We start from the raw sequence: 23,755 nt of genomic DNA on the forward strand, positions 1-23,755 counted from the left end.
CCAATGACCTGGAGCATAAAAATCCAACGCCGCAATACGGGATTGCCAGGGGTCGGGAAGACATGGATATGCGCGAGCTTACTACCACCGTGGCCAAAGCGGTCGGGACTGCTGAGCAGGCTGCTCGAATAGCGGAAAGGCATGTGTATTTTCCGTTGGCATGTATTCACAGGCTGCCGGCGCCTGCCATCCTCGTCAACGACATCAATGGTGGGAGGAGGTAGGGGAGGGTATGAGCCACATGCTACAAGTGCATATGTGCCAAGACCAGTGAAAGCAAAAGGCAAAGCAAACTGATTATGTGCGTTCATGAGATGATGCCGGTGCGTTGTAGCGATGGCTGGACGGCAGCTTTCAGAGATTGCACCCTCGTGCGGAAGACTGGCGGCGCCGGTCCTGGCGGTGGAAGCGGGACGATTTTGCTCTTGGCAACAGGGACAAACTGTGAGACGGCTTCGAGAGACCTCTGGGTGCCGGGATTGGGTCGCTTGAGCCCACGGCCCAGTGGCGGGGGCGGACGCAACCCAGCTCCGGCTGGCTGGTGCGTCAGTCGGGTTACTGACGGCGAGGCGCATTCGATGGGACCCAGAGCACCTCTGGCGAACACTGGTGCCAAGCCGGGTTGCTGCGGGGTCAGAGTGGTCTTTCTCGGTGGGGCTCTACCTTGACTCTGAGTTCCCGTCGGTTTGCTCGTCCGCCGAGGAGCCGGCGAGGAGAGTGACGACGGCTGCCCTGGCTGGCCATCAACATTCCGATTTGAATCGTCCTGACGGCTCTGGCCTTGTGTTGGTGGGGACTCTGAAACCGATTCGACGATCTTGGGCGGCGGCGGGATGGGTGTATCGAGCTCCTCGAGCTCCCTGAGCATGCTATCAAACTCGACATCTTGGCTGCACAGCTGGTCTTGGTGCACGGTAACAGCACCATCGCCAAGATCGCCGCCCACTGGCGAAAGCACGGGATCGAGCCTCCTCATCGATGGAAGATGGGAAAAATGGCTGCTGTTGTAACTCATTTGGAGCTGTATGACGAGGATTGCGGACATTGATGCATGGAATCAACAGCGTTGTTGACACGTACGCCAGGCGAGCCGACGACGGAGTATAGAAGCAGGGCTTGCATTCCAGTCTCACCTCCAGCTTTTCGCTGAACTTGATCAGCTCTTGCATGCTGGGTGAGCTCAGGCAACTCAGCTCGGCAGTGCTGATGATGGCAAGTGTCCGTGGTGTTGATCGTAATTGTCACAATCGTCATAATCATCACAATCGTCATAATCGTCACAATTGTCACAATCATCACCGCCATTACGATGGTTGCAGTTGGTTATGGGTTGCAGTTGCCGTGGATGTCGACGGAAGTGGTCAGTGCGGTATTGACAAGAAAGCATCGCCAAGGTGGACTTGGTCTTGAACCCAGGAGATTGCCTGAGAAGCTAGTGCCGCATACGACGCATCCTTACTTGCAGCGGATCGCGCGCTCGTTGTCAATATCGTCGTAAAGACAGGCTATGTGGCTGGCGAGAGTATGCTGTTCTTCAAGCAATATATCCCTGCGCGCAAGGAGGCAAAGCGATGGCCAGGCTCGTCAGTGACAACTGGCGGAACTTGAGGCCGACTGCGCTGCTGTATCGCCAAAACAAGTTGGACTCGCACCAGCCGCTCACCTTAGCTCGTCAACGACGACATCCATCTCGAGCAGTGCCAGGGGATCCTCAACTCTGTCGATCGTGTGGAAGATGCTGTGGATGGCGAGGATGGCGAGGATGGCGGGGATGGCGGGGATGGCCAGCATCAGTCGTCCTTTCTGTAGCCGCGCGGATGCAGGACGCAGAGCCAGCGCAAAAGGCGTTGCCGGTTCGCATACCGATCCAATTCATTGTCGTTGAGTCGCGATGACGGGCCTGATAGTCAAGCAAGAGGTGGGTGGGAAATAGAACAGACAGACATCGGATGTCAGGCTCCGCGTCCCGAACGGCCGCTCACTATCGGCGCAAAGCCAAAGACGCCGTGCCAACACTTTATGCATCTGCGACTCGGCAGATGATGTACTGACGTGCGACAAACTGTCTGGGTCTCTTGGTCTTTTCGCTCGCCAATACGTATTTCACTGCGTTGGAGAATGTAAGGACACAGACTCAGCCCAGAGCTCCATTCGAGTGTCCACGAGTCGCGACCAAGTATCGAAGCAGCAATTGCGGACCTATCGAAGAGTCCTGGGTTTCTGTCTCGGATGCTCCGTTCTTCAGCTTGACGAGCAGCATCTGTATCTTGTCCAGCACCATGTCGCGCTGGAAGGTCGATTCGATGAGGTCAAAGCTTCGGCTTCGGCTCTGTGGGTTCGATGGGACAGTGGCCTCTGTTAGAGCACCCCGGGTGTTTGAGGATCCCAGCAAATCCTTCCTCTTTGCAACTCAGACAGAAATCATCCGTTGCTGCGAGAGCCGCTCAATGCTCGCGACACACCTGCTCTGTCTCGAGCCGGTACTCGGTGTATATCGAGATCAGAAGGGCCAGCTCGCGATGCATATCCTCGAGCTTCGACACGAGCGAGGTGCCGAGGCGCTTCTTGAGCTCATCCGCTTCCTGCGGCCTGAATCGCTCCTCCACCACGGCCAAGGTCGATACGGGTGGAGCCAGATCCGGGTGCAGGTCGTGTGGCGGCCGCATCGTGGGAACGGCGCTGCTTGTCGGGTTGGGGATGCAGAGACAGGACGGTCGACAGGGCGTGCTGCTGGAGCCGACAATGCTCGAGCTGGTCCTTTCTCCAAGTTGCGCAGACTCGGTCGGTACAAAAAGCCCCCTCCCATCGGCATGGCTGTCTCGCGCGGCTGCGAGCCTGCTGCCGGGACTCGGATGCCGCCACGGCCATCTGTCCATTGTGAGGACCACGGGGCCAGGGCAGGGGCTGATTGGAAGCATCATTGCAGCGACCGGATGCATCCCTGACGGTGATGGTGTTGCTGCTGTTGTTGTTGCTGCTGCGGCCATTGGCATCAGCTCATATTCCGTCATCGCCCGCAGATCGCACCAGTGACCTCGCTGCAAATGCAGACGGCCCTGCTTCCGCCACCCCTGCTTGGCTGATACCCCAGGCGTGCGCAGCACCGGCAGCGCCTCCCTCTTCTCGGCCGCCGCCCTCGCTCCACGGTTCGCTGGCATCATCCACCTTCCATCTGCCAACAGCATCGAGCCACTCCCGACACCACCGCCGATCACTCCCGAGAAGCAAGTATGTCGGCCGCCGCCGATCTACCCGCGACAGCCCTGTGTCGATCTGAACGAGAGCCACCCCGCCGATCTGCGCTGATGCTATTGGTTGCCCCCCCCCTCGCTGTTGCTTGCTGCCTTCTCTCGCCCCTCCCCTGCATCCACAGCCCCAGACACAACTCGATACAATGAGCGCCCGCGATGAAGATGTGGTCATGGAGGACTCGCCCTCCCTTCCCGAAAAGTCCAGCAAGGGCAAGGAGGTGTCGACAAAGAAGCGCTTTGAAGTGAAAAAGGTGCGTCGCCTGCACGGCTGTCTCAGCGGACGACAGGCGCGAGTGGATCTACGAACAGCCAGTCCGCTCCTCGCAAGGAAGGGAATGTGGACGAGAGCAGCCAGCAGCACTGCTCTCCACTCGAACAGATATGATGTGCCTGCAGCACGCGAACGGATGGTGCCGTATTTAATATCCTGCTCGACCTCGTCCACGACAACTCGACCATCAACGCACTCGCTCCAAAGTGGAACGCCGTGGCTCTGTGGGCCTGGGGTATGTTCTGGCCGACGAGCTTGGCCCGGCGACTGGCATGCGACCCTGCCGGCTTGCAGGCGGCTTGCGGGCGGCTTTGCTGCTCCATCGCTGGCCCGTTCCTGATCGTTGATTCCGACCCTGTTCTGCAGACATCGTTGTCGACAACTGCGCCATCTGCCGCAATCACATCATGGATCTGTGTATGTATCGGCGGGGCCTTGTTCGATCATGGCCTGGTGCAAAGACGATGCTGTCGATCATGATTGTATGCTCAATTGTTTGTTGATATTTCCACAACCCCCAATCTCGGCTCACATGGATGTCCCCCTATCGCAACGAACCTGCAGGCATCGAGTGCCAGGCGAACCAGGCCTCCGTAACCAACGAAGAATGCACCGTCGCCTGGGGTATCTGCAACGTAAGCGTGCTCGATACCGCAGCGATCTCTATGCGCTGGCGCATTGGATCCACTGGTGCATAGGACCCGACGTCGCGGGAAACTGGTCTGGCCCGATGCTGCCCTGAATCGAGTCTCGCAACTGACACCTCCGCGGTGACTTTTCTGGACGGACCCTGGCTGCACCCAGCACGCCTTCCACTTCCACTGCATCTCAAGATGGCTCAAGACCCGCCAGGTCTGCCCGCTGGACAACCGAGAATGGGAGTTCCAGAAGGTAAGATCGCGTTCGCATCGTCGGCTTGCTCCTTCAAGTCCGAGGTGCCCATGCTCCCATGCCGAAGCAATTGCACAGGCCGACTCATCCGACTGCCGTTTGTCTCAATGCGCCACAGTACGGTCGCTAAGCGATTGCAGGACTGGTTCGCCAACGGCTGTCGATTTTGCGGACTCGACTCTTTGTCCTGTTGGCTGCCGACAGCCTGTCTTGCCCGGGCTGCGATTCTTGAGTTTCAGCACGAGCGTTTGCGACATGCTCCGGATGCAATCGGGGACACACCCTGGAATTCCGGCTCGATGTGTGTGCAAAACCGGCAACCCCGGCTTTCTGAGGATGACTTGTTACTCTTTTCCTTTTTTTCTGGTTGCGGAATACATGCACGGCTCATCCACCCACCGATCTGCCTGTCCATCGACTCGGCTGTGTGCACAAGTTGATTCTCGCTCTGGGCTCAGGATGTCCGGAACGAGAGACGAGGACGGCGCTTCTCGGCCCGGTCTCGCAACTGCCTTTTCGGGCGGAAATGCAATGGCCAACAACAGACCCTTGCTCGAGCCTCTGTTGATCGTGCAATGCAGTTCAAGACATGCGATGCAGTCCGAGGCAGTCCGAGGCAGTCCGAGGCAGCGCCATAGACTTTGATTCCATTGACTGCGATGTGCTTCGGCCGAACGTTATGCAATCCAGTGTCTCAACCAATCCACCCCAGCGAGTCCAAAGCAGTGCAATCCAACTCAACTCAGTCCACTCCAATGTGCGGCAGGGGCTCTGCAACATGGCCACCCCTCCAGCAACGGTCGGTCCTCCCGGCCGGACAGACTCGGCCATCGTGCCCTCGGCTCGTTCCTGATTAATCTTTGACTCTATCGAATATACATTCTGCTGGCCATGCTCGTGCGCTGATCATCGACCCCCCCCGGACGGACACCAACGCACTGGGTTCGCTGCGACTGCCGTCCGACATGCATCTGCGCTGCTGGTCTCCAACCCCCTATTGCCCATCCGTCTCGGCCCGGTGCCGCTCCTTCTGGCCGGCGAGTCGAGATCGGGCCAGCCAGATCGGGCACAGCGGCCTCTGCGCTGCCCTCGCCCGCTCTCGCCGCGCGCCTCGCCTCGCTGCCTGGCGTTTTTCCCGGCTGCGGCGGGTGCATTACTTTTGCTGTTCATCACATCCATCGCATCGCCCACCGACATTCCATCGCATCCCATCCGGCCCTACTCCTCGGTCCCGCCTCCCTCCTTCTCCGATTAGACCAGAATCTGTCGCCATGGACGGCTATCCCGTCAACCCGGCGTCGCTGCAGTCGCCTCTTGGCCGTGGGTCCCGCACCCCATCAGTGTCGTCGCCCAATATTGTTTCGCCCAACATTCTGGCTTCCACCCCGGCACCGACTCTGCGATCCCGGAACAGTCCCACGCCCATGCCCCATTCTCCCTCCGGCAGCAACCTGCCGCATTATCCGACCTGGGACCGTTCCTCGCCGACGCCCGGCTCGCCGTCGTCGGCCCGCAGGCTGCCCATGAATGCCGACAAGGAGGATGAGATCTTCAGGAGCAGTCCCAATCACTCGACACATGTAAGCCCAACCCAGCCCAGCCCAGCCCAGCCCATCCCCAGCAATCTCACGGCTCCTCTGCACCGACATCGTCCTACTCGCTGCCGCATGCACCATTGTGCAGCATGCCGCTACCGCGACTGTGTTGTTGCAAGCGCTGCGGCACTGATCTAGGCAGCCAGCGCCCAGTCATTGAGCAACCTGGCTCAGGATCCCTTCGTCGCTGCGGCCGTCTTGTCGCTCTGCACTCTTTGACCCGCCTTAGCGGATCTGCATCGACAGCGGAGACGGTCGCATGGACCATCGCTGCTCCGCATTGGCTGTTGGTCGCTTGCACATCCAGGCGCCACCTTCGGACTGTCGCTTCGAATCGGTAGCTGCCGACCGATGTCTGTCAACCGATACCCGCCAACTGATACCCATCGACTGCATTCCGCCTTTGTTTCCTAGAATCGACCGGCCTCACCTCACGACTACTTTCCGGCTGCTCACGAGAACCTCGCCCAGATCAAGGCTGCCCGCTCTGCATCCCGCCGCACCTCCACCTCGTCGCTGCGCTCGGTGGTGCACTCGTACGGATCCGACTCTCCGCACTACGATCTCCCGACTCCTGGCAGCACAACCTCCAACAGCAACGCATGCGTCTTCTCGCCAACCTCAACACCTGTCGCTCGCAAGCGCCGCCCCGGCTCAAACGGCCTGCCGGCCAACGTGGTCCAGGAAGCCACGCTGATTTCCCTAAACTCTCCAGCACCGCCCTCCCCCTCGGCCAACAGGCTCCGGCCCGGCGCTTTTCCGGTTGGCGGAGCAGAGAAGCTGGTTGTCGACATACCCATCATCGTCGACGGCCAGGGCCTCTCGCTGACGGACATTGATATGACTGGGGTGCCACCGGCTGTCGAGAACTCTGTCTTGGTTGTCGACGATCGCACCCTCGACCCTGCAAATGAGGCCGACGGCGAGTCCAAGTCTGCTCTGGATCCATCTGCGTTCGTGGGTGAGCGTACTGCTTACTCGCGGGCGTCCGTTCGCACCCTCCGTGACTTTCCCATCGAAGAGATGGACGAGGAGCCCGACCACACCGACCACACCGACCACACCGATCAGCGCCCTCACCCAGCTCCTGCCGGTGCAGCGCCCGCTTCCGACACTGCCGCTGCGACAGAGGGCATTCACGAAAACGACACATCTATGGCTGACACCACCTCGGGAGAAGTACAGCCATCGCGCGCCAACGATCATGGCCCCGGCTACGATCCCGAGTCGCAGAATACTCCGCCGAGCAACAACATTCTTCCCCCGTCTCTGACCGAGTATCGCCGCCCAACCCTGCATGAGGAGCTGCAGCAGCATACTCAACGAGAGGAGCAGATGCGTATCGAAGAAATAAGTCGCCAGCGGCGGGACTATGAGCTCAGCCAGGCCAGGCCACATGGGCGTCAAACCCCTCAGCAACGAGACCCACGCCAGGCACAGTTCGATGGCGCGACCCCGGATGAGCTGGACCGATTGCCTGTCCATGCGGCCATGCAAGATCACCTGGAGTACGAGCAGGAAATGGCGCAGGACCCAGTCCGAGCCAGTCGCCGCATCTCATCACAACTCTATCCCGTCGGCGGCCTGGACGACCAGGAGCCGGCCCTGACTACAGCAGACCTCGGCTATCCATCAGGCCACGCACCCGAGTTTGCGCATGCCACTTCGCCCCGATCAGCATCGCTGGAAGAGCACAGCGTCACGGACGTCAACAATGCCTCATTCATGAGCGCCCCAGCATCGTCCAGATCCGCGACGCCCCTGCGTGTGTCAACGTCACGGAGCATGGCCGCATCGCTGCAGTACCATCCGTCAGCACCAACCTCTGCTGGGGTTCCTCTGGCCCTTTCCGCACACCAAAGTAGCCACATGGATCCGCTCATTCACATCCCCGAGAATTGGATGGCGACCCCTGCTCCGTCGCGCGTGCGAGATCGCTCCTACGGAACGCCGTCGCTCAGGACGCCGAATGTGAACCGAAACCTATCTCTGCTGGATACCCTCGGAAACGACTTTACTACGCCCACAAGCACCCTCCGGTACACGCAGCGCGACATGGATGATGCCCGCCGCAAGCTCGAGGAAAAGGTTCGTGGTTGCGAGCGGACTTGGTGTCGTGTGGGATCGTTGGCCCTTTTCGAGTGTTACAGCTATTGGGATGTTTTGGCCCCTTCTTTGTCGCGAGCTGCCTGTAGTGGCCGTGTAGATGATGCGTCCTATAAGTTTGTACTATTGGAACCCGCCGTGATCGTCCTTCCCCGTGCTGATCTGACCTCTGTACGCTGTTTTTGTCTTTGTCGTATTTGCTGTCATCGCTCGTTAACGGCGCACCAAATGGATCCTAGTTTGAAAGAGAGTTTGAGCTCGCGCAGCTGGAGATTCAGGAAGTGGAGCAGAGGAATCTGAAGCTCAGCCAGGAATACCGAAAGATTCAAGAGACGCTCCAAAAGTTCGAGGCGGAGATTCGCAGCATGATTCGTAGGTTCCGCAGCCGCGCTCGGTCTCTTGGGTCAGGATCACCGCCATGGCCTGCTATGGAGCTCTGTTAATCCGGATCCCGACCCACTCTCCCTTTTTCTTGTATTGTGCGATAGATGAGAGGGAACGAGACCGCGAGCAAGTCAAGCAGCAAGAGGAGAGCTTCCGACAGCAGATGCACAAGCTGAAGGAAGAGAAGGAGCGGGTTATGAAGGATAACGAAGTCGCTGTCCTTCGATTCCAACAGCAGAAGCGAGATATGGAGGAGCTACGACTGGTAAGGAACAGCCACCTGGGGTCGTCTGGACGGATGCATTGCGCTGGGTGTATGCCGTTGCTGGCCACGGCCCTATGTCTGCGGCATGATGTTCGAAGCGATAGTGCTGTGATTTACATGTGCCTATGCGTGCCCGCCTTGCCACAGGAAAACAAAGCTCTTGACGAGCTGGTTATCAAGACCCGCAGCGAGCTGGCGAATAGCGAGCGACGGTTTGACACGCTGCGGGCACACGCCGAGGAGAAGTTGGAAAGGTACGTTACCCGCCCATGGCTGGCATGTGCGGCTTAGACGACGCTGCATTGGGCAGCCAATGTCCCCTACATTATCCGATCCGATCCGATCCAACATCGACAGCCGCCATGTGTGCGCCCCGCTGGCTGTCTATGGCTCTCTCTTGGTTCTTTCTGACGGTGCCGACGGTGTTTCTGGCTCTGCAGCGCCAACATTGAAATCGCACGGGTGCGTGCCTCACACGAAAAGGACATGTCGGCTCAGCGAGCAAAGCTGCAGCGAGCCGAGCTACAGATCAAGTCGATCGAGAAGACTGTTGAAACAAAGACGCTGGAGAACCAGGAGCTGACCAAGCTCTGTGATGAGCTTTTGGAGAAGCTCGGCGGGCAGTGAGACTCCTCCTCGCCCGACACTCGCTCTGTACTGGCCTAGCGGGCCGAGTAACCGGCGAGCAGGGTGTGTCGCTGCCTGCTTGCTCGCTCGGTATCTTTCTTTTCTTTCTTTTGTCGCTGCCCTTCTATCACTTGACCAGCCTCCCCCCCCGTCACCTTGTAAATTGAATGCGACATGGCCACCGCTCGATTCGAGAGTATGTGTTGGCATTTCTCGTCCTGGACATCCAGTGCGCACTCAACGCGGCGAAGATACTTGCCGATTTGAAGCCAATGTGTGCTGTGCTTTTGGATCCTGAAATACACACGCTCGCCCATCGTCCTCGATGGCCCACCTGCCATACGACGCAGAGCCAGCGCAGTGCTGTTGCTCAGATATGGTGTCGATGTATGCCCGTCGACAGTGACGATCCGGTCCGCGAGTCATGGGATCGACGGCGCCCAAGATCGCGGTTGCAGGCGATCTGCTCCAACGATCTTGCTCGCTGTCGTCGTCGATCCAGACATCCAGAGCGCCGCTGCTGCCCAAAAGCCTCTACCAAGCGTCGTCTCGCTCACAGCTCACAGCTCACAGCTCACGATCAAACATGCAGGACAGCCTCGACAACATCGATGACGACGACAACGTCGAGCTCGGCCTAGACCCACATGCCGCCCACACCGAGTACGCTCACATCAAGACAACGCCGCTGGTGCACTCGTATTCACATTACTCGCCCGTCTCGTCAGCCCTGGCCGCGGAGCCTGTTGCTCTTGGCGTCGATGAAGCAGGCCGGGGCCCAGTGCTTGGTAGGCTGCCAATATTTGCCGACCGTCTTTCGATCCCCGCCGGTCTATACCCGCCTACGGGCCTTGGACAGCGCCTGGGTGTCTGGGACGGGCTAACTGGAAGCCAAGCAGATGTCAGCAAGCTTATTCCTCGGTATGCCTCCCATGCTCTTCCAGGACCGATGGTGTATGCAGTCAGCTATACCCCCATCTCGAAGAACAAGGAGCTGGGCAAACTCGGATTTGCCGACTCCAAGGTCCTATCGTTCGACCAGCGAGCGACGCTCTTCGATGTCGTGCTGGCAAATCAGGACTGGATCGGATGGGCCGTCCACACCTGCAGCCCCACAGATATTTCTGGATCGATGCTGGGAAGGTCAGTGCGGGGGAGACCATGCCCCCATAGCCCGGCAATTCTCGGGAGCGTTGACAAGCACAGATCGCTGAGCGGATGGATCGGATACGGTCTATGAGGAGGATGTCGATCGGTTGGATTCGATAACACCACTTACCTCGATATGCGTGACGACACTGGTTACTTGGAACGGCATCAAATGGCTGCTTGGTCGGGCAGGCAAAAGTACAATCTCAACGCTCTGGCCCATGACACCACCATCAACCTGATCAGAGAAGTCCTGGCTCGGGGCGTCAAGATCAAAGAGGTTCGTTTGGTATCGGGGCTGCTCTCGCACGATCGATGGTGCGGGAACAGACAGCGCCGTGATGAATGAGCACCAGCATTGATCACCCCCCCCCGTGGTCGCAACTGTAGATCTATGTCGATACCGTCGGCCCACCAGCATCGTACCAAAAGAAGCTTGAGGACTTGTTTCCGGGCATCAAGGTGCGAGTCGAGAAGAAGGCCGATGCCAAGTTCCCGGTCGTCAGTGCTGCCAGTATATGTGCCAAGGTGGGTGACCAGAGCAGATATCGGTCCGATCGGTCCGATCGGACCCTGGCAACATCGTATTGCTGACACTCTGCCAGGTTACAAGGGACGCTGTTCTGCATGGCTGGACGTTTGTCGAGCGCGATTTGAGTATCTCAAAGAACTTTGGATCCGGCTATCCAGCTGGTGAGGAACGGGCGATGAGCAGTGCGAGGATGTCCTGCGCTGAGGGAGGAAAGTAATGCCTTTGCCAGGAGCAAGGGTTGAACAACGAAAGGATGCATAATCCCTGCATCGGGACGGGCCTTTCGCATCCGCAACGCGGCCTTGCTTATCGATTCAGCCCGATAGATCCGAACACAGTTGCGTGGATGAAGGACAGCACCGACCCTGTCTTTGGATTCCCGCAGGTTGCTCGGTTCAGTTGGTCGACGTGCGAAAACTACTTGCAAGACAATGCCGTGGCAGTCGAATGGTAATGCTTGTTGCGCTCGCTCCTCGACGGAGGCCTGCTCGTCTGCTTCCTCCGCCAACACAAGAGCCGTCATTGCTGCATGTCGTTTCCGGCCAGAGCTGCTCGACGCCTGCTCTAATTGAATGCAATCGATGGTCGACCGGCTGGCTGCTGGGCTGCGTTGGTGTCGCTTGCAGGCCCGTCGATGACAGCGACAAGACCAAACAGCCGGCACAATCTCGCTCAAAGAAGAGAGCGATGCCGGGACAGAGCGCCAAGGCCTCAGCGGCACATCCGCAAAACTTCAAGACCGACAAGACTTTCTTCAAGAGGCGTGGACTGTCGTATGTGCGCTGGGATCTGGGCACGCCAACGGAGCCTTGAGCGCTGTGCGGGATTGTGGAGTGGGTGGCAAATACATCGAGCCTTGCGACCCGCCAAGCTGGATCTACTCTGTCCTGGCCGTTCGTGCTGGATCTCGGGTGTCGCCTCGGTATCAGGCCGTATCTGCGCTCTCGCAGGCGAGCGGCCCGAGCGAGCTGGTGTGGGGTTGGCGATCTCGAGCCGGTGCGCTGCAGCATGGCATCCAAGACATGCATCGCTCGCCGCCGAATCCTCCTTGGCCCGCATCTCGCCCGCAGCAACCACCGCTCCATACTGCTGCCTCCCCAGCCCAAGCCGCACCGCCTGCCATGAGCCGACTGGCAAATGCCTCGACTATCTGCGAGGAGGCCGTGATCCGCGGCGATGTCATCTTTGGCGCCAACAACGTCGTCCATCCGAAATGCCGCATCGTCTCGGAGGGAGGCGGCCAGATCTTCATCGGGAGCAACAACATCATCGAGGAGAATGTCCTGATCACCAACTGGTACGAATGCCCCGCTGCATGAGGCAGATAGAATGCGACGCCTGGGAGAGCACGGCCGACCCTCTGGAATCCCGTCCATAGGCAGAGTTTACATGTCCCCGCTGGATATCGGGCTCCCTCGAGCTGCTCACATCTCCCCTTTTCCCCCGCTTTGCGACACTGCAGGCAGGAAGACCCTATGTACATCGGCGACGACAACATATTTGAAGTCGGCTCACGTAAGTGTCTGTTGGCTTGCCTCTGTCGCTGTTCTCGTCCGAGGTCTTGAGACACTGACGGCCTCCTGTGTTGCAGAATTCGAAGGAGCCAAGATGGGCAACGGATGCATTGTCGAGCCCAAAGGTAAGCTGCCCTGGCCATCAAACATCCGGCTCCGTTTCGGCGGCGCTCGCATATCCATCGCCATGCTAAACCTTTCACCAACGACGCAGCAATTGTTTCGCAAGGCACATCGATCGGCGATAACTGTGTCATCGGTGCTATGTGCACGACCTTCCGAGAGGAGCATATCCCGAGCGACACAGTGCTCTTCGGCAGCCTGCATGAGCGAAGGCTCCAGACCAAATTGACTCGGATGCAGGTCAATCTGCACAGCCGCCATCTCGACTACTTGAAGGAGGTGAGGGTCCAAAGCCGAAGCTTGTGAGTCTCTGGAACGTTCGTGGCATCAAGGCGCCGCTCATGTGAATGATTCCCGGCGGCAGTCGAATGAATACTGATGTGAAAGCATTCATTGCTAACGCCAGACGCCTTGTTTTTTGCAACGAGCAGGTTCTGCCAAAGTATCACCACCTCAAACCGGGAAAGAACTGATAGCGACATCGGTCAGGAGTGCCCAGCTATTCATTTCCGTGAGCCAATATCGTCAGCAACGAAGCACTGTCGGAATCCCACCGTCTTCACATCCAATACATTGATCATCGGAACATCCCGATGGACTTGCAGCGACCCAGGCTCGCTACTTTCCCGGAATATGGCGCAGTCGAGTCCTCCCGGCGCACTGCTGACCATCCAGGACACTGCACTTGAGCCTGCCAGCTTGGTGTGTAGCGAGGCTCCTCGATGTCTCAAGCAGACATCCCATTATTCCGAGAATGAGAGGCTGTTGCTGATGTGACAGGCAGAGACGGCAGATCCCTCAACACAGATGGTATATCTTACGTTTGAGGTCGATGGACAACGATGACTGGGCCGATGTCGCCATCCAGAACTCTCGTTACGTCACAAGCCAATCGCTATAGTATCGACAGACCGCCTTTACTCAAGCCACACCCCCGTGGCCATGCTCCCGCGAGAGACTGACGAAACGTAGCAACCATGGTGACGAACCCGGTGTTTTCATCGATGAGCCACCACTCGAGCATGTGTAATATGCTCTCAAACAAGCGGCGTGCCTTATTTCTCCCTCGAGTCCGAGCACATCCGCGATCGAGACTGCAGTTACTGGCGGACGGATTTCGGTGCAATGTGTCTCGTTTATTTTCTGGACAACGCAGTGGTACATTTCCTCCAGTGCATAGTTGGCTCAGCGTCTTCTGTTGGCCCCATTCTTATACGGTGAGCCTCTCACGGCCGGTGTGTTGCGTGGTATCTGCTGCTGAAGAGTATGCACATTCGCATAGGTCTGGATTCCGAAACTCGGGTCCTTGAGTCTCGACTCGAACTCATAGACTTGGGAGACCGCATCGCTCAAACTCAGCTGGGTGTACTGTCGGCCTTGGTCCCTCATCAAGGTCTTTTCGTATTCGTACGTGCGCTTCAGGGCTTCAAGCTTTCGGAGCTTCTCGGGGTTGAGAACGCCGTCAGAATACGCTTGCTGCTGGATGACCTGGAAGTCGCTTTCATCCAAGAAGGTCTCGTTTCGGTGCACAACACTGTGCTTGCGCAGCTGCTGGTTGCAGACGGCCACCAAGCGAAGATACTCCTTCTGCTTGTACTTGAGAATATAGTCCTGACTCCTGAGGCTTGCGAGCTTTCTCGTATTCTCGTCCAAGCTTTGCTCGCACTCTTCAATCTGCAGCTTTGTTTCGTCTCTGTAGCGCTCCTCGAAGCTTGTTTCATACGTGAATCCGGTTTTTTGGTAATACTGCCTTGGTTCATGGCGATAGCCGGGCTTGCATACCGATTTCGTGGCACCTCCTCCCCATTTGCCCCAACCTTGAGAGAATGAACCGGTGCCCTCCACTTTGTTGACTCCGAGCTTGTCGATCGAATAATCTGCGCACTCAGGGTGCCGGCAGATCACGACTTCGCCATGATGAATTCTTGGCGTAAGGACGATGACGACTTCCACCATGCTCTTCAGATCAACGAGTTGGCTTTGGACCGTTTGGATGATTTGCTCCGTTTGCTTTGTCTTTGCAGCGCCTTGCTGAATTTCGGTATCCATGTCCATAAGCTCTTCCATGTGGGTTTCCAAGAACGTTCGAAGCACCTCGAGTTGGCCGGTTTTCTCAAAGCTCTTAGGGTTGCCCTTGCTCGCCAAAGCGACAAGACTATGGCAGGCCAGGGACGACCTGAGCCATGAATCCTTGAACTGCTCAATTTCGCTTGGAGTAAAGCCAATGTCATGGTCTTTGGCAATCAGGAAGCGGTAGGCTTCGTTGTCAATCAAGAACGTGTTGGCTTCGGTGAGAGGAACTTGGATTCCAGACTGGCTCTTGATCTCGGTGAAGAGCTTTTTGAGGACGTGAGTTGTGTCGCCCATTCTGAATGAGGTCGTTCGAGCTTTGGTGAACAGGAAACTGATGTTTTGGATAACATCCTTATCGAGATACTTGAAGAGCTCCATGATACAGAAGCGGAACCAGACCGTCAGCTTGCTCTGGTTGGTGGGAAGGGCGATGACAACGGCGTTGAGCGAGCCCATGTTTGTCACATATTTGATGATGTTGGACATGTTTTTCTTGTCTTGTTCGATGCCTCTGGAGTCACCCATTCCAGGTGTATCGATAATATTGACTTTGATGAAGCGATCACCATCGCCAGGGACGTTGAACGAGTACGCTTGCGGGCGCTGGGTCGTCGACTGTCCAGTCACGTACTGTTCGTTTGCGTTGATTTCCTCCATGAGGGCAACTTTGGGTTGCAGGAGCAATGGAATAGAGCACTCGGGTTAGCACAGACCTAAAAGCAACACGATTACCCAAACCAACTCGACACACTCTGTGGACGGGCAGAGTAGGGCTTACTATTGTCGGGGTTGACGTTTGATAGAGTCTCTGTCTTGACTTCTACTTCTTCAAAAGTATCAGGATGGCAGATGACGAACTTTGCGGGAATCAGAGTCTTTGCTTCGCCAGCCTGGGCATCTTCAAGTGTTTGGTAGCTCAGATAGTTGGCCAGGGAGTTGATGAGGGTGGATTTGCCAACGCCCGTCTCTCCAAGCACAAGCAGATTCACAGTCTCTTCGACATCCGTGGCGGCTGCAGTGGCCGAATCGATGTCTGCGCTCTGGGCAGAGGCAGTCGGCTGGACCGGACTGTCATAATATCCTTGGGACTGGAGTTGATCATCATCGGTCCAGTGCATCTGTGCTGACTCGGGAGTGCTTCGGGCGGCCGCACCGCTTTGGCGGGATTTGGCATTGACGGATTTCAGCGACTCTCTGCTCTTGGAAGAAATGCGAGTTTTTCCGTCCTTGATTCTCGTCAAAGGCTGAGTATTCAGCAACGTGTCCCCTTGAGTCAACGAGCTGGACCGACTGGATGATTGCTTTTGAGGAGGGACTGGGTCGGGCGACATATCCGACATTTCGGCGTCCTGTTCATCAGTAGCATAAGAGGCGGTAACTTGCTGGATCGAGCTTCCATCCATATGCAAGCGCAACGAGTCGACAGGCTGACGGGTGAAGTCATACAGGGCCGAGTTCGATTGTCCTTCAGGACCACCAACGATTGCTTGAGTGGAGACCGAGCGAATCACATCGTTGTCAACTCTCTGCTGACGACTCGAGAGTGTCTCGATCAGACTATCGTTGAGGCAAATCAAGTGGGTGAGACACTCATCGATGGTTTGCCCACTCCGAGCGGATTCTGAGCGACATTGCTCGGCCAAGTTGAATGCATCTTGGATAGCCTTCTCGACAGCGAGGATGCTCTTGAGGTTTTGGATCAGCGCCGGGTCCTCGCCCTTCGACAATTCAGGGAAGTCTTGGCGCTGATTGATGATCTCGTTGATGTATTTGCAAGTATGGTGGCTGGATGTCAGCACAGAGCGGTCCGAGATGTCGTTCAAAATCTTGAACAAAGTCGTTTGCACTTGGCCTCCCAAGATATCGTTCATTTCGGCGTCGATTATGTCGGAATCCAAGCTGAGGTTGAGGCGATAATAGAGCCTGATGGCGGCACGTTCATCGGCAAGCGTTCTGAACTCAATTCTAGGGCTCGACTGCGACGACATTGATTGAGCTGTCGTCATTCCAGCAGAAGGTCTGACATTCTCCAACTGCATCCAGAAATACGGGTTGGATGAGGCCGCGGGCGCGAGGAAATGGGCTGCCTTGGCAGAATACTTTTGCGGCTGGTCAGCCAGAAAGATGGTGTTCACCTCCCCGAGGATCAGCGCATGGTCTCTGGGATCCACTAGATTCTCAATGGCGCAGATGTACACATTTGGAGCAATCGATCTGGGCACGGCAGTCATAAGGAGACTCATCCATGCTTGGGCGGAGGGCTGCAAACCGGCATCCACAATAAACAGCACGGCGGTGAGGCTTCTTCTTGCGATGTACTGCTGAAAGGCCTCCAGAAGGCGATCGATGTCGGTGACGTTGATTTTTTCGGGATAGAATACATCACGGTCTACTCAACGCCGAGCCCGAGATGGGATGGTGACAGAAGCACGGGATGACCCATAGTCAGCACCCGTTTGCGAGTGAATACCAACAAATGCCACCATGTCGATCATGGAAAGCAGCAACAGCAACGGCCACGAACCACCTGCGAAAGAGCCACGCATGAATAAGCTCGAAACCAACCTTGGATACATTTTCCGTCTAATCCGCGGGTTCTGAGATACTCATTGAGAGGCTGTCTGGCCTGATCCAGATTAATATTGCTGATGATAGCAGGGAGGCTCATGTTGGCGGTGGTGGACTTGGCAGTGGATATTCCCAAGGCTGTGTCGCTGGGCGGTAAAGTTGACGGCAGGGCTGCCTGCTTTTTATATGCGATACTGCCGGAGGAGCGTTGGGAGATGGCCCTGGAGTCGGCGAGGCCAATCGCCATCTGCACCAAGGAGCCTCGCCGCGCATTCCCACCAATGGCAGTCTGGCTTTCGATTCGCTGCATGGCTGATGGAAGATACCCGTCCTTGTGAACGGTATCCGCCACAGCCATCCCGCGGACACCGAGTCGCAAGATACCGGCGGGCTGCTTGCGTTCAGCCTTGCCGCCAGGTGGCGCGGATGAAACAGACGCGTCTTGTGTAGCGACAAGAAGCGCAGCCATGTGTCACCGCGCTTGGTCATGGGGCTTGCTGCCTGGCGGTTGATGCGCGATGATACCGCCGCCCTCACCGCCTCAGAAGCGGAGGTATCCTGGCTTGTGCGCAATGCCATCATGTGGCGGGCACGGGTGGTATCATTCGCTGAAGAGCATCCTCCCGCTCTTTGTTGGCTGGTGGGACTTCTGCATTGTGGTGTTTGCTGCGTCGGTAGCTGCGAAAGACACCCGCAAGGAGACGCCGCCCCTCCTCGCTCGTGGATACCCTGATGACCGCAAGAAAGCTCCAAGGCCGGATAGCCTGCGCGAGCGTCACCACCGCCCTATAAACGGACCGAGTCCGCCCGGAGACTCTCCCCGACATTCAGCCCGACATCCAGCCTGCCCTGCCATCCAGCCCGACCATCTCGCCTCAACACCTGCCTAACATGATTGGAGACGACGACTTTGCTTCTGAGTGGGCCACCCCCCCTCCCTACTCCCCTCTTCCCGGCGGCGAGCCGAAGACCTACACTATCCTCATCCTCGGCGAAACAGGCGTCGGAAAGTCGACCCTCATCAACGCCTTGGCCAACTACCTCACCTTCGATAGCCTCGACAACATTTCGCCGGAGCAAGTGCTCTCGCTCATCCCGACCAAGTTTTTCCTGTACGACTCCGAGTCTCCCGAAGAAGAGATTGTCATTCGATCCGAACGCCTTATATTGAATGACGATGATCAAGGTAAGTCCATTCATCGAGCATGTGTCGAGATGCGCGGCAAAGTACTAGTGGGCTGGTGTGTCCAATGATGGCAAAGATACACATCTGACCAAGCGTTACAATCGACCAGATGCCCATAAAAATGAAGAACAAACCACCGGAAACTCTTCTACCCAGCAGCCTAGAACCTACGAGTTCTTCCCGAGACTCGGAAACAATGAAATCGTTCGGTGCCAGATTATTGATACACCCGGCATGGGCGACACTCGCGGTATCCAGCAAGACAAGGATAACATGGACCTCATCATCAAGTACATCGCTGACTATCCCGAAATCAACGGCATCTTGATGCTGCTGAAGCCAAACAACAGCCGCCTGACCACCTGGTTCCGCTTCTGCATCAAGGAGCTCCTCAAGAGCTTGCACAAGGACTGTGTCAGAAACATCCTGTTCATGTTCACCAATGCCAGAAGCACTCTCTACCGTCCGGGAGACACGATGCCGGCGCTGAAGAAGCTGCTGAATGAGGTCAAGCGCGACTCTGGGGTCGACATCCCAATCAACAAGAGCAACCTCTTCATGGTCGACAACGAGGCCTATCGATATCTCCTTGCAAGGGGACAGGTCAACTTCACCAGTGCCGAGCAAGAGGACTTCCGCAACTCGTGGGCCAAGTCCTCAGAGACCTGCCGCAAGATGCTGGAAACAATTGCCGGCATCGAGAGCTTCGAAACCGAAAAGACTGTCGTCCTGTACGAGGTCCGAAGCCAGGTTCTCGAGCTCTGCAAGCCACTTGCTGATGTCGCCGCATCGATCATCTCCAACAAGAAGACCCTCGATGATCAGATCAAGGCCCTGAGTTCAACCTCGGCGTCCGTGGCTGATCTCCAAAAGGCCCTCAATGTCACCGTCGACATCCCCATTCCACAAGAACTTCCTCATCCCGTCACGGTGTGCTCCCATCCTAGCTGCGTCAAGCATATCACTGACAAGGAAGGACGAACGATCACAGACTACGTGACCAAGTGCCACGACCACTGCTATCTCAGCAACGTTGCCAAGGAAGTCATTGGCGACGCCGTCCTCCTGAACTGTTGGGCCATGAGCGGTGAAAACTGCAGAATATGCTCGCATTCGTACAGATATCATCTCCACATCTACTGGAGGATGCAGTACGAAAAGCAAAGTGTTCTGAACGAGCAAGCGCGCAAGCAGATCCAAGATGAGCAAGACAACGGCAAGCAGATCCAGATGGCCATCGACAGGCTCCGAAAGAAGATTGTCGACCTGGAGGACGAGGAGCGCACCATCATGTCCATCAGTGCCAAATTCGCCGTCTTTGTCAAGGCAAACGGCATCGTCCTCTACAACGATGCCCTGCTCGAGTACCTCGATCATCTGATCAAGGAGGCCCGCGAGTCTTCGAACCAGCTTCCTGGCAGCTCTGCCCAGCAGCAGACCAAAATCGAAGGCCTCACCAAGCTCAAGCAGATCTACGAGAGCGAGCGCAAGATTCTCACTGACGGTATTGCTGCCTATCATCGGGCCCCGCCATCGCACGAAGAGGTGAAGAAACTCATGAAGGACCTGTCCCAGCTGGAATACTCTGGCAAGTTCTTCAAAAACCTGCGATCCACCCCCCTCGAGCACAACCACGGCCGGCGGGGCGGCCCGTCGTCCAATGCCCCACAAAGCAGCTCGCCATTCATCTCCGGCAGCATCCTTCCCACATTCTCCGGCTGGAACCCGTTTTCGGGAAAGAAAGGTGGCTCCAGCTAGACAAAGCAAGTCCACTCTTGCCAGAGCGCTCCCTCTAATGCTCACTAGATGGCAGCCGATGGCTTGAATAGCCTTGATCATCACTCTTTCCTTTCTCCCTCACTTTCTGCGTATGTGCGTGTGTCTATATAATCGATTGGTGGACATGTATGTGTCTTGGAGCACCTGAGCAAGTGAAATAAAGCAGATGGCTCCAATTTCAAACTGTTCTTTCACGCTCCCCTCGTTGGTTGGAGCATGGTAAAAAGCTGCCCAGAGAGCGAAAATATCCGGAGAGTAGCGACTCTGTCATTTCCCACAAGCTTGAACCATCGATGCGCCCAACAGTCCATCAGCCGAACATGCCGCATGCCTCTCTGCTGCAGCGATGCCCATCGTCTTGGGGTTTCGTTGTGATGCCATCGTGTAAGGAGTGAACAAGCGCAAGGACGAAGACCAAGTGCTTGGTATGAGCTTTATTAGCTTTTAGCCCCGAACACCAAAGAACAAGTTTTGTTCGAACTGGTGTTCAACATAGGCTCAGACATGCAGGGCTATTTATAGACCGGGAGAAGGTCGAGGGGCAAAAGTGGGCGAGAAGGGTGGAGCATCACAGAGAAGCGAGAAGGGGGTGCGAGAGTGGCTGGTGTGCAAGCGAGAGAGGCTTGGCACAGCCCGGGGACATGTGCCGAGCGGTGGGGGAGGCAGGAAACCAGTAGACGCGGGTGGCAACGGCGCGTGCTCATGCATGGGGGCAAACAAACACGTGGGGACTCATGATTGGTGCGGAGGGCGAGAGCATGCGGGACAATCTCATTGGTCCGTTGTGATGCTGGTCATCACACTATCTCCTCCTTAAACTACGGCGTGTTCCATCTTGAGTTCTCCTGGGGCCAGGCTTGTCTGGGTAGCGTCGGTGGTACTCCGCGGCCACCGTTGGGGCAAAGACAATGTCGGCGGGCTCCCAACTTCGATCGGTGACCGGGTAGCCTTTCCAATCGATGAGATAGTGCAGCTTTCCGCGCACGAACTTGGAGTCTAAGATCTCTTCGACCTCCCACTCCAAGTTCCCATCGATGACCACCGCAGGGGGCGGCGCTTGCACCCGACCCGGAAGCGAGTTCTTCTTGTAGGGCTCAAGAAGAGACACATGGAACACCGGGTGCACCTTTATGTCCTTTGGCAAGTCCAGGCGGAAAGCCAATGTCCCGACGGCCTCGAGGATGGTGAATGGTCCAATCCTCTGGTAATCCAGCTTCTTGCTTGGGCGAGTGGTGCTGATGTTACGAGTCAGCACCCAGACTTGATCGCCCGGACGCAAGTCGGGAGCCTGGGACCTCCGGAGATCTGAGAAGTGCTTGTAGTCAGACTTTGCCTTCTCAAGATTCTCCTTCAACAGTGCCAGGTTCCGCTGGAGATGTTCAACCCTCTCCGTGGCAGAGGGAACATCAGGGCCGCCAGCGACAACGGGGACTTCGAACCTTGGGTGGAACCCATAGGTTGCCAAGAATGGCGAGGCATGTGTTGACGAGTTCTCGAGGTTATTGTAAGAGAACTCGGCCAACGGCAGCAGCTCGGCCCAGTCATCTTGCTGATACGACGTGTAACAGCGCAGGTATTGGTTGATGACCTGGTTGACCCTCTCAGTCTGTCCATCGGTCTGGGGATGGAAGGCCGTGGACAGACTGGTTTGGATCCCGAGCTGCGTGCAGAGTGCCTTCCAGAACCGAGAGGTGAACTGACTTCCTCGGTCTGAAACCACTGTGTCGGGGAGGCCATGGAGACGAAAGACATTGTCGAGGAACAGTGACGCAGTCTCCTCCGCCGACGGCAGTGAACGCCAGGACATAAAGTGTGCCATCTTTGTGAGGCTGCATACCACCACAAAGATGCAGGTGTGACCCTTGGACTTTGGCAGATCAGTGATAAAGTCCATGGTCAGTGTCCCCCAGGGTCGATCGGCTGTCTGGAGTGGCAACAGGAACCCAAACGGCTTGTGTCGCGGAGCTTTCGAGCGTGCACAGGTGTCGCACGTCGAGACGTACTCTTTGACATCTTTCCGATAGGTTTGCCACCAAAACTGTCGCGATACCAGAGCCAGAGTCCGTGTTAGAGTCCGAAGGGGACTCAACGGCAAAAGAAGAAGTGAGCTCGAAGTGAGCTCAGGGAAGGCAAGGGTAAAGTCCGAAGTGGACTCGGAGAGGGAGCGAGGGAAGCAAAGATCCGTTCAAGATAAGACTAGTCTCGAAATGAGACGTGAGGAACACTCAGAGAATAAAGTAGAAGGCACTTTATTTAGTCCTATTTTGAACGCTGAGGTTCGACTACACATCGCGGGGGTCAGGCTATTTATAGACAAGTCCGGACTTGGCAGCGAAGGGCGGCCAAGGGAGGGAAAAGTGGGCGATCGAGCAGGGCGAAGGGGGCGATGCACGAACGAGGGCCGAGAAGGACCACCGAGACAGGCAGAGAACCAAAGCGAGGGAGGCGCAAGCAAAAGCGAAGCACCTGGCAGGAGAAACGTGCAAAGGCGAAGCAATGTGACTCAACGTCCAAGAAGCGGATTGGTCAAGTATAAGGTTGGGGCAAATGCATGCGAGATGAACAAGAGATCGGGGCGGTCAGGCAGGTCATGAGTCACCGGTGGTGGGACACATGACCGGCAGCCGAATTGCAACCAATCGCAGCAAGGCGCGTGCACAAACAAACCGGCGCGTGCGAAGAAGACAAAGGAAGCGGAGCAGCGCGGGGAAACGGAAGTGCGGAAGGAGCGGAAATGGCAGGCAAAAGGCGGAAAATTGGAGGGGAACTGCAAAGCTACACACAAACAAACAGAAAGGCAAAAGAACAGCCAAGTGTGCAGTCAAAGTGGAGAACTGTCATGAACACCCTCTGCCTTTGCCCTCTTCCTTCCTTTGCCTTTGCCCTTTCCTTTCTGTTTGCCTGCCTTAGCGCTTTCCCTTCCTTCTGTTTGTTTGTTTCCCGCGCTGTGCTGCCTTGTTGTCTTCCCGCCAGCACGCGCGCTGTCTGTGTTCCGTTCCCGCTTCCTTGCTGTTGGTCGTGGGTTACGCCCACGACGCCGCCTCGACGCCGCCTGACGCCTTGGCGCCGCCATGCCGCCGCCACTGACGCCCGCTGACTCACGGATCCCGAGTCACGGCCGCCACCTGCTTCGCTCGCTGCTTCGCCCTCCCCGCCGCTGCTTCGCTCCTGCCCCCTCGCTCTGCAACGTCGATCCTTGGCGCTCGCATAAATAGCCCTCCGACCAGCCTCTGTCTTTTGCCTTCGTCTTGCCACTTTGTATTTTTAGTATCCTAAGCCTTGGATCTAGAATAAAACTTTGGCTTCACACTTGACACTCTGTGTCCCAGTCCAGTCCCCGCTCCTCTCCCTACGTTCGAGTCTTGCATTAGGACTCTTGCGCGCTTCCCTGCTTGCCCCGTTGTCCAGTCTTGACACTTGGCAAGACCTTCAACAACCCCC

At 56.8% G+C, this 23,755-nt stretch overlaps 8 protein-coding genes across 8 annotated transcripts; 6 read left to right on the plus strand and 2 right to left on the minus strand.

Moving 5' to 3' along the window:
* Positions 1-723: 723 nt before the first annotated feature.
* Positions 724-3,232, minus strand: BJ171DRAFT_177944 (uncharacterized protein). Its single transcript, XM_053106042.1, has 7 exons — positions 2,463-3,232; positions 2,200-2,329; positions 2,053-2,106; positions 1,864-1,900; positions 1,664-1,738; positions 1,460-1,549; positions 724-1,203 (listed from the first exon to the last, which is right to left on the minus strand). Exons 1-7 carry the CDS (start codon positions 3,183-3,185, stop codon positions 873-875), a joined length of 1,440 nt encoding a protein of 479 aa, XP_052964673.1. The 5' UTR covers positions 3,186-3,232; the 3' UTR covers positions 724-872.
* BJ171DRAFT_513495 (RING-box protein 1a-like protein) lies at positions 3,160-4,815 on the plus strand. Its single transcript, XM_053111783.1, has 7 exons — positions 3,160-3,228; positions 3,374-3,502; positions 3,730-3,757; positions 3,889-3,939; positions 4,087-4,157; positions 4,327-4,413; positions 4,532-4,815. The coding sequence occupies exons 2-7, from the start codon at positions 3,395-3,397 to the stop codon at positions 4,541-4,543; spliced, it is 357 nt and encodes a 118-aa protein (XP_052964674.1). The 5' UTR covers positions 3,160-3,228; positions 3,374-3,394; the 3' UTR covers positions 4,544-4,815.
* An 869-nt stretch (positions 4,816-5,684) lies between these two features.
* On the plus strand, positions 5,685-9,390 carry BJ171DRAFT_476596 (transforming acidic coiled-coil-containing protein-domain containing protein; the record flags this gene model as incomplete). Its single annotated transcript, XM_053108836.1, has 7 exons — positions 5,685-5,993; positions 6,238-6,345; positions 6,423-8,096; positions 8,354-8,486; positions 8,603-8,763; positions 8,911-9,017; positions 9,204-9,390. 7 exons carry the CDS (start codon positions 5,685-5,687, stop codon positions 9,388-9,390), a joined length of 2,679 nt encoding a protein of 892 aa, XP_052964675.1.
* Positions 9,391-9,941: 551 nt separating this feature from the next.
* On the plus strand, positions 9,942-11,957 carry BJ171DRAFT_513502 (ribonuclease-like protein H2 large subunit). The gene is made up of 7 exons (XM_053111784.1): positions 9,942-10,178; positions 10,335-10,533; positions 10,732-10,819; positions 10,930-11,067; positions 11,145-11,232; positions 11,398-11,521; positions 11,698-11,957. The coding sequence occupies exons 1-7, from the start codon at positions 9,977-9,979 to the stop codon at positions 11,882-11,884; spliced, it is 1,026 nt and encodes a 341-aa protein (XP_052964676.1). The 5' UTR covers positions 9,942-9,976; the 3' UTR covers positions 11,885-11,957.
* Positions 11,958-12,192: 235 nt separating this feature from the next.
* On the plus strand, positions 12,193-13,517 carry BJ171DRAFT_627546 (dynactin subunit p27; the record flags this gene model as incomplete). The annotated part of the gene is made up of 5 exons (XM_053115560.1): positions 12,193-12,368; positions 12,534-12,586; positions 12,663-12,710; positions 12,800-12,987; positions 13,140-13,517. 5 exons carry the CDS (start codon positions 12,193-12,195, stop codon positions 13,179-13,181), a joined length of 507 nt encoding a protein of 168 aa, XP_052964677.1. The 3' UTR covers positions 13,182-13,517.
* Positions 13,518-13,734: 217 nt separating this feature from the next.
* Positions 13,735-17,729, minus strand: BJ171DRAFT_513507 (uncharacterized protein). The gene is made up of 4 exons (XM_053111785.1): positions 17,347-17,729; positions 15,560-17,170; positions 14,132-15,446; positions 13,735-13,926 (listed from the first exon to the last, which is right to left on the minus strand). The coding sequence occupies exons 1-4, from the start codon at positions 17,705-17,707 to the stop codon at positions 13,845-13,847; spliced, it is 3,369 nt and encodes a 1,122-aa protein (XP_052964678.1). The 5' UTR covers positions 17,708-17,729; the 3' UTR covers positions 13,735-13,844.
* A 155-nt stretch (positions 17,730-17,884) lies between these two features.
* On the plus strand, positions 17,885-18,300 carry BJ171DRAFT_513509 (uncharacterized protein). Its single transcript, XM_053111786.1, has one exon. The coding sequence runs from the start codon at positions 17,922-17,924 to the stop codon at positions 18,237-18,239; it is 318 nt and encodes a 105-aa protein (XP_052964679.1). The 5' UTR covers positions 17,885-17,921; the 3' UTR covers positions 18,240-18,300.
* Positions 17,885-20,770, plus strand: BJ171DRAFT_513512 (uncharacterized protein). The gene is made up of 3 exons (XM_053111787.1): positions 17,885-18,513; positions 18,755-20,469; positions 20,702-20,770. Exons 1-2 carry the CDS (start codon positions 18,241-18,243, stop codon positions 20,291-20,293), a joined length of 1,812 nt encoding a protein of 603 aa, XP_052964680.1. The 5' UTR covers positions 17,885-18,240; the 3' UTR covers positions 20,294-20,469; positions 20,702-20,770.
* The last annotated feature ends 2,985 nt before the right edge of the window (positions 20,771-23,755 follow it).

The sequence above is a fragment of the Polychytrium aggregatum genome, assembly GCF_025602895.1.
Source record: "Polychytrium aggregatum strain JEL109 chromosome Unknown BJ171scaffold_30, whole genome shotgun sequence".
Classification (NCBI taxonomy): Eukaryota; Fungi; Chytridiomycota; class Chytridiomycetes; order Polychytriales; genus Polychytrium; species Polychytrium aggregatum.

Excerpts from the sequence above, each read along its gene's own strand:
- BJ171DRAFT_513507 (XM_053111785.1), bottom strand. The coding sequence starts at position 17,707 with ATGGCTGTGGCGGATACCGTTCACAAGGACGGGTATCTTCCATCAGCC. Across the intron at positions 17,171-17,346 it reads AGACGGAAAATGTATCCAAG|ACCGTGATGTATTCTATCCC; the intron begins GTTGGTTTCGAG and ends GGCGTTGAGTAG. Across the intron at positions 15,447-15,559 it reads AAACGTCAACCCCGACAATA|TTGCCCTCATGGAGGAAATC; the intron begins GTAAGCCCTACT and ends TGCAACCCAAAG.
- BJ171DRAFT_513512 (XM_053111787.1), top strand. The coding sequence starts at position 18,241 with ATGATTGGAGACGACGACTTTGCTTCTGAGTGGGCCACCCCCCCTCCC. Across the intron at positions 18,514-18,754 it reads TCATTCGATCCGAACGCCTT|ATTGATACACCCGGCATGGG; the intron begins ATATTGAATGAC and ends CGGTGCCAGATT.
- BJ171DRAFT_177944 (XM_053106042.1), bottom strand. The coding sequence starts at position 3,185 with ATGCTGTTGGCAGATGGAAGGTGGATGATGCCAGCGAACCGTGGAGCG. Across the intron at positions 2,330-2,462 it reads ACCGGCTCGAGACAGAGCAG|AGCCGAAGCCGAAGCTTTGA; the intron begins GTGTGTCGCGAG and ends TCGAACCCACAG. Across the intron at positions 2,107-2,199 it reads AACCCAGGACTCTTCGATAG|TGAAATACGTATTGGCGAGC; the intron begins GTCCGCAATTGC and ends TCTCCAACGCAG.
- BJ171DRAFT_513495 (XM_053111783.1), top strand. The coding sequence starts at position 3,395 with ATGAGCGCCCGCGATGAAGATGTGGTCATGGAGGACTCGCCCTCCCTT. Across the intron at positions 3,758-3,888 it reads CGTGGCTCTGTGGGCCTGGG|ACATCGTTGTCGACAACTGC; the intron begins GTATGTTCTGGC and ends CCTGTTCTGCAG. Across the intron at positions 4,158-4,326 it reads TCGCCTGGGGTATCTGCAAC|CACGCCTTCCACTTCCACTG; the intron begins GTAAGCGTGCTC and ends GGCTGCACCCAG.
- BJ171DRAFT_513509 (XM_053111786.1), top strand. The coding sequence starts at position 17,922 with ATGCCATCATGTGGCGGGCACGGGTGGTATCATTCGCTGAAGAGCATC.
- BJ171DRAFT_513502 (XM_053111784.1), top strand. The coding sequence starts at position 9,977 with ATGCAGGACAGCCTCGACAACATCGATGACGACGACAACGTCGAGCTC. Across the intron at positions 10,534-10,731 it reads TCTGGATCGATGCTGGGAAG|GCAAAAGTACAATCTCAACG; the intron begins GTCAGTGCGGGG and ends TTGGTCGGGCAG. Across the intron at positions 10,820-10,929 it reads GGGGCGTCAAGATCAAAGAG|ATCTATGTCGATACCGTCGG; the intron begins GTTCGTTTGGTA and ends TCGCAACTGTAG.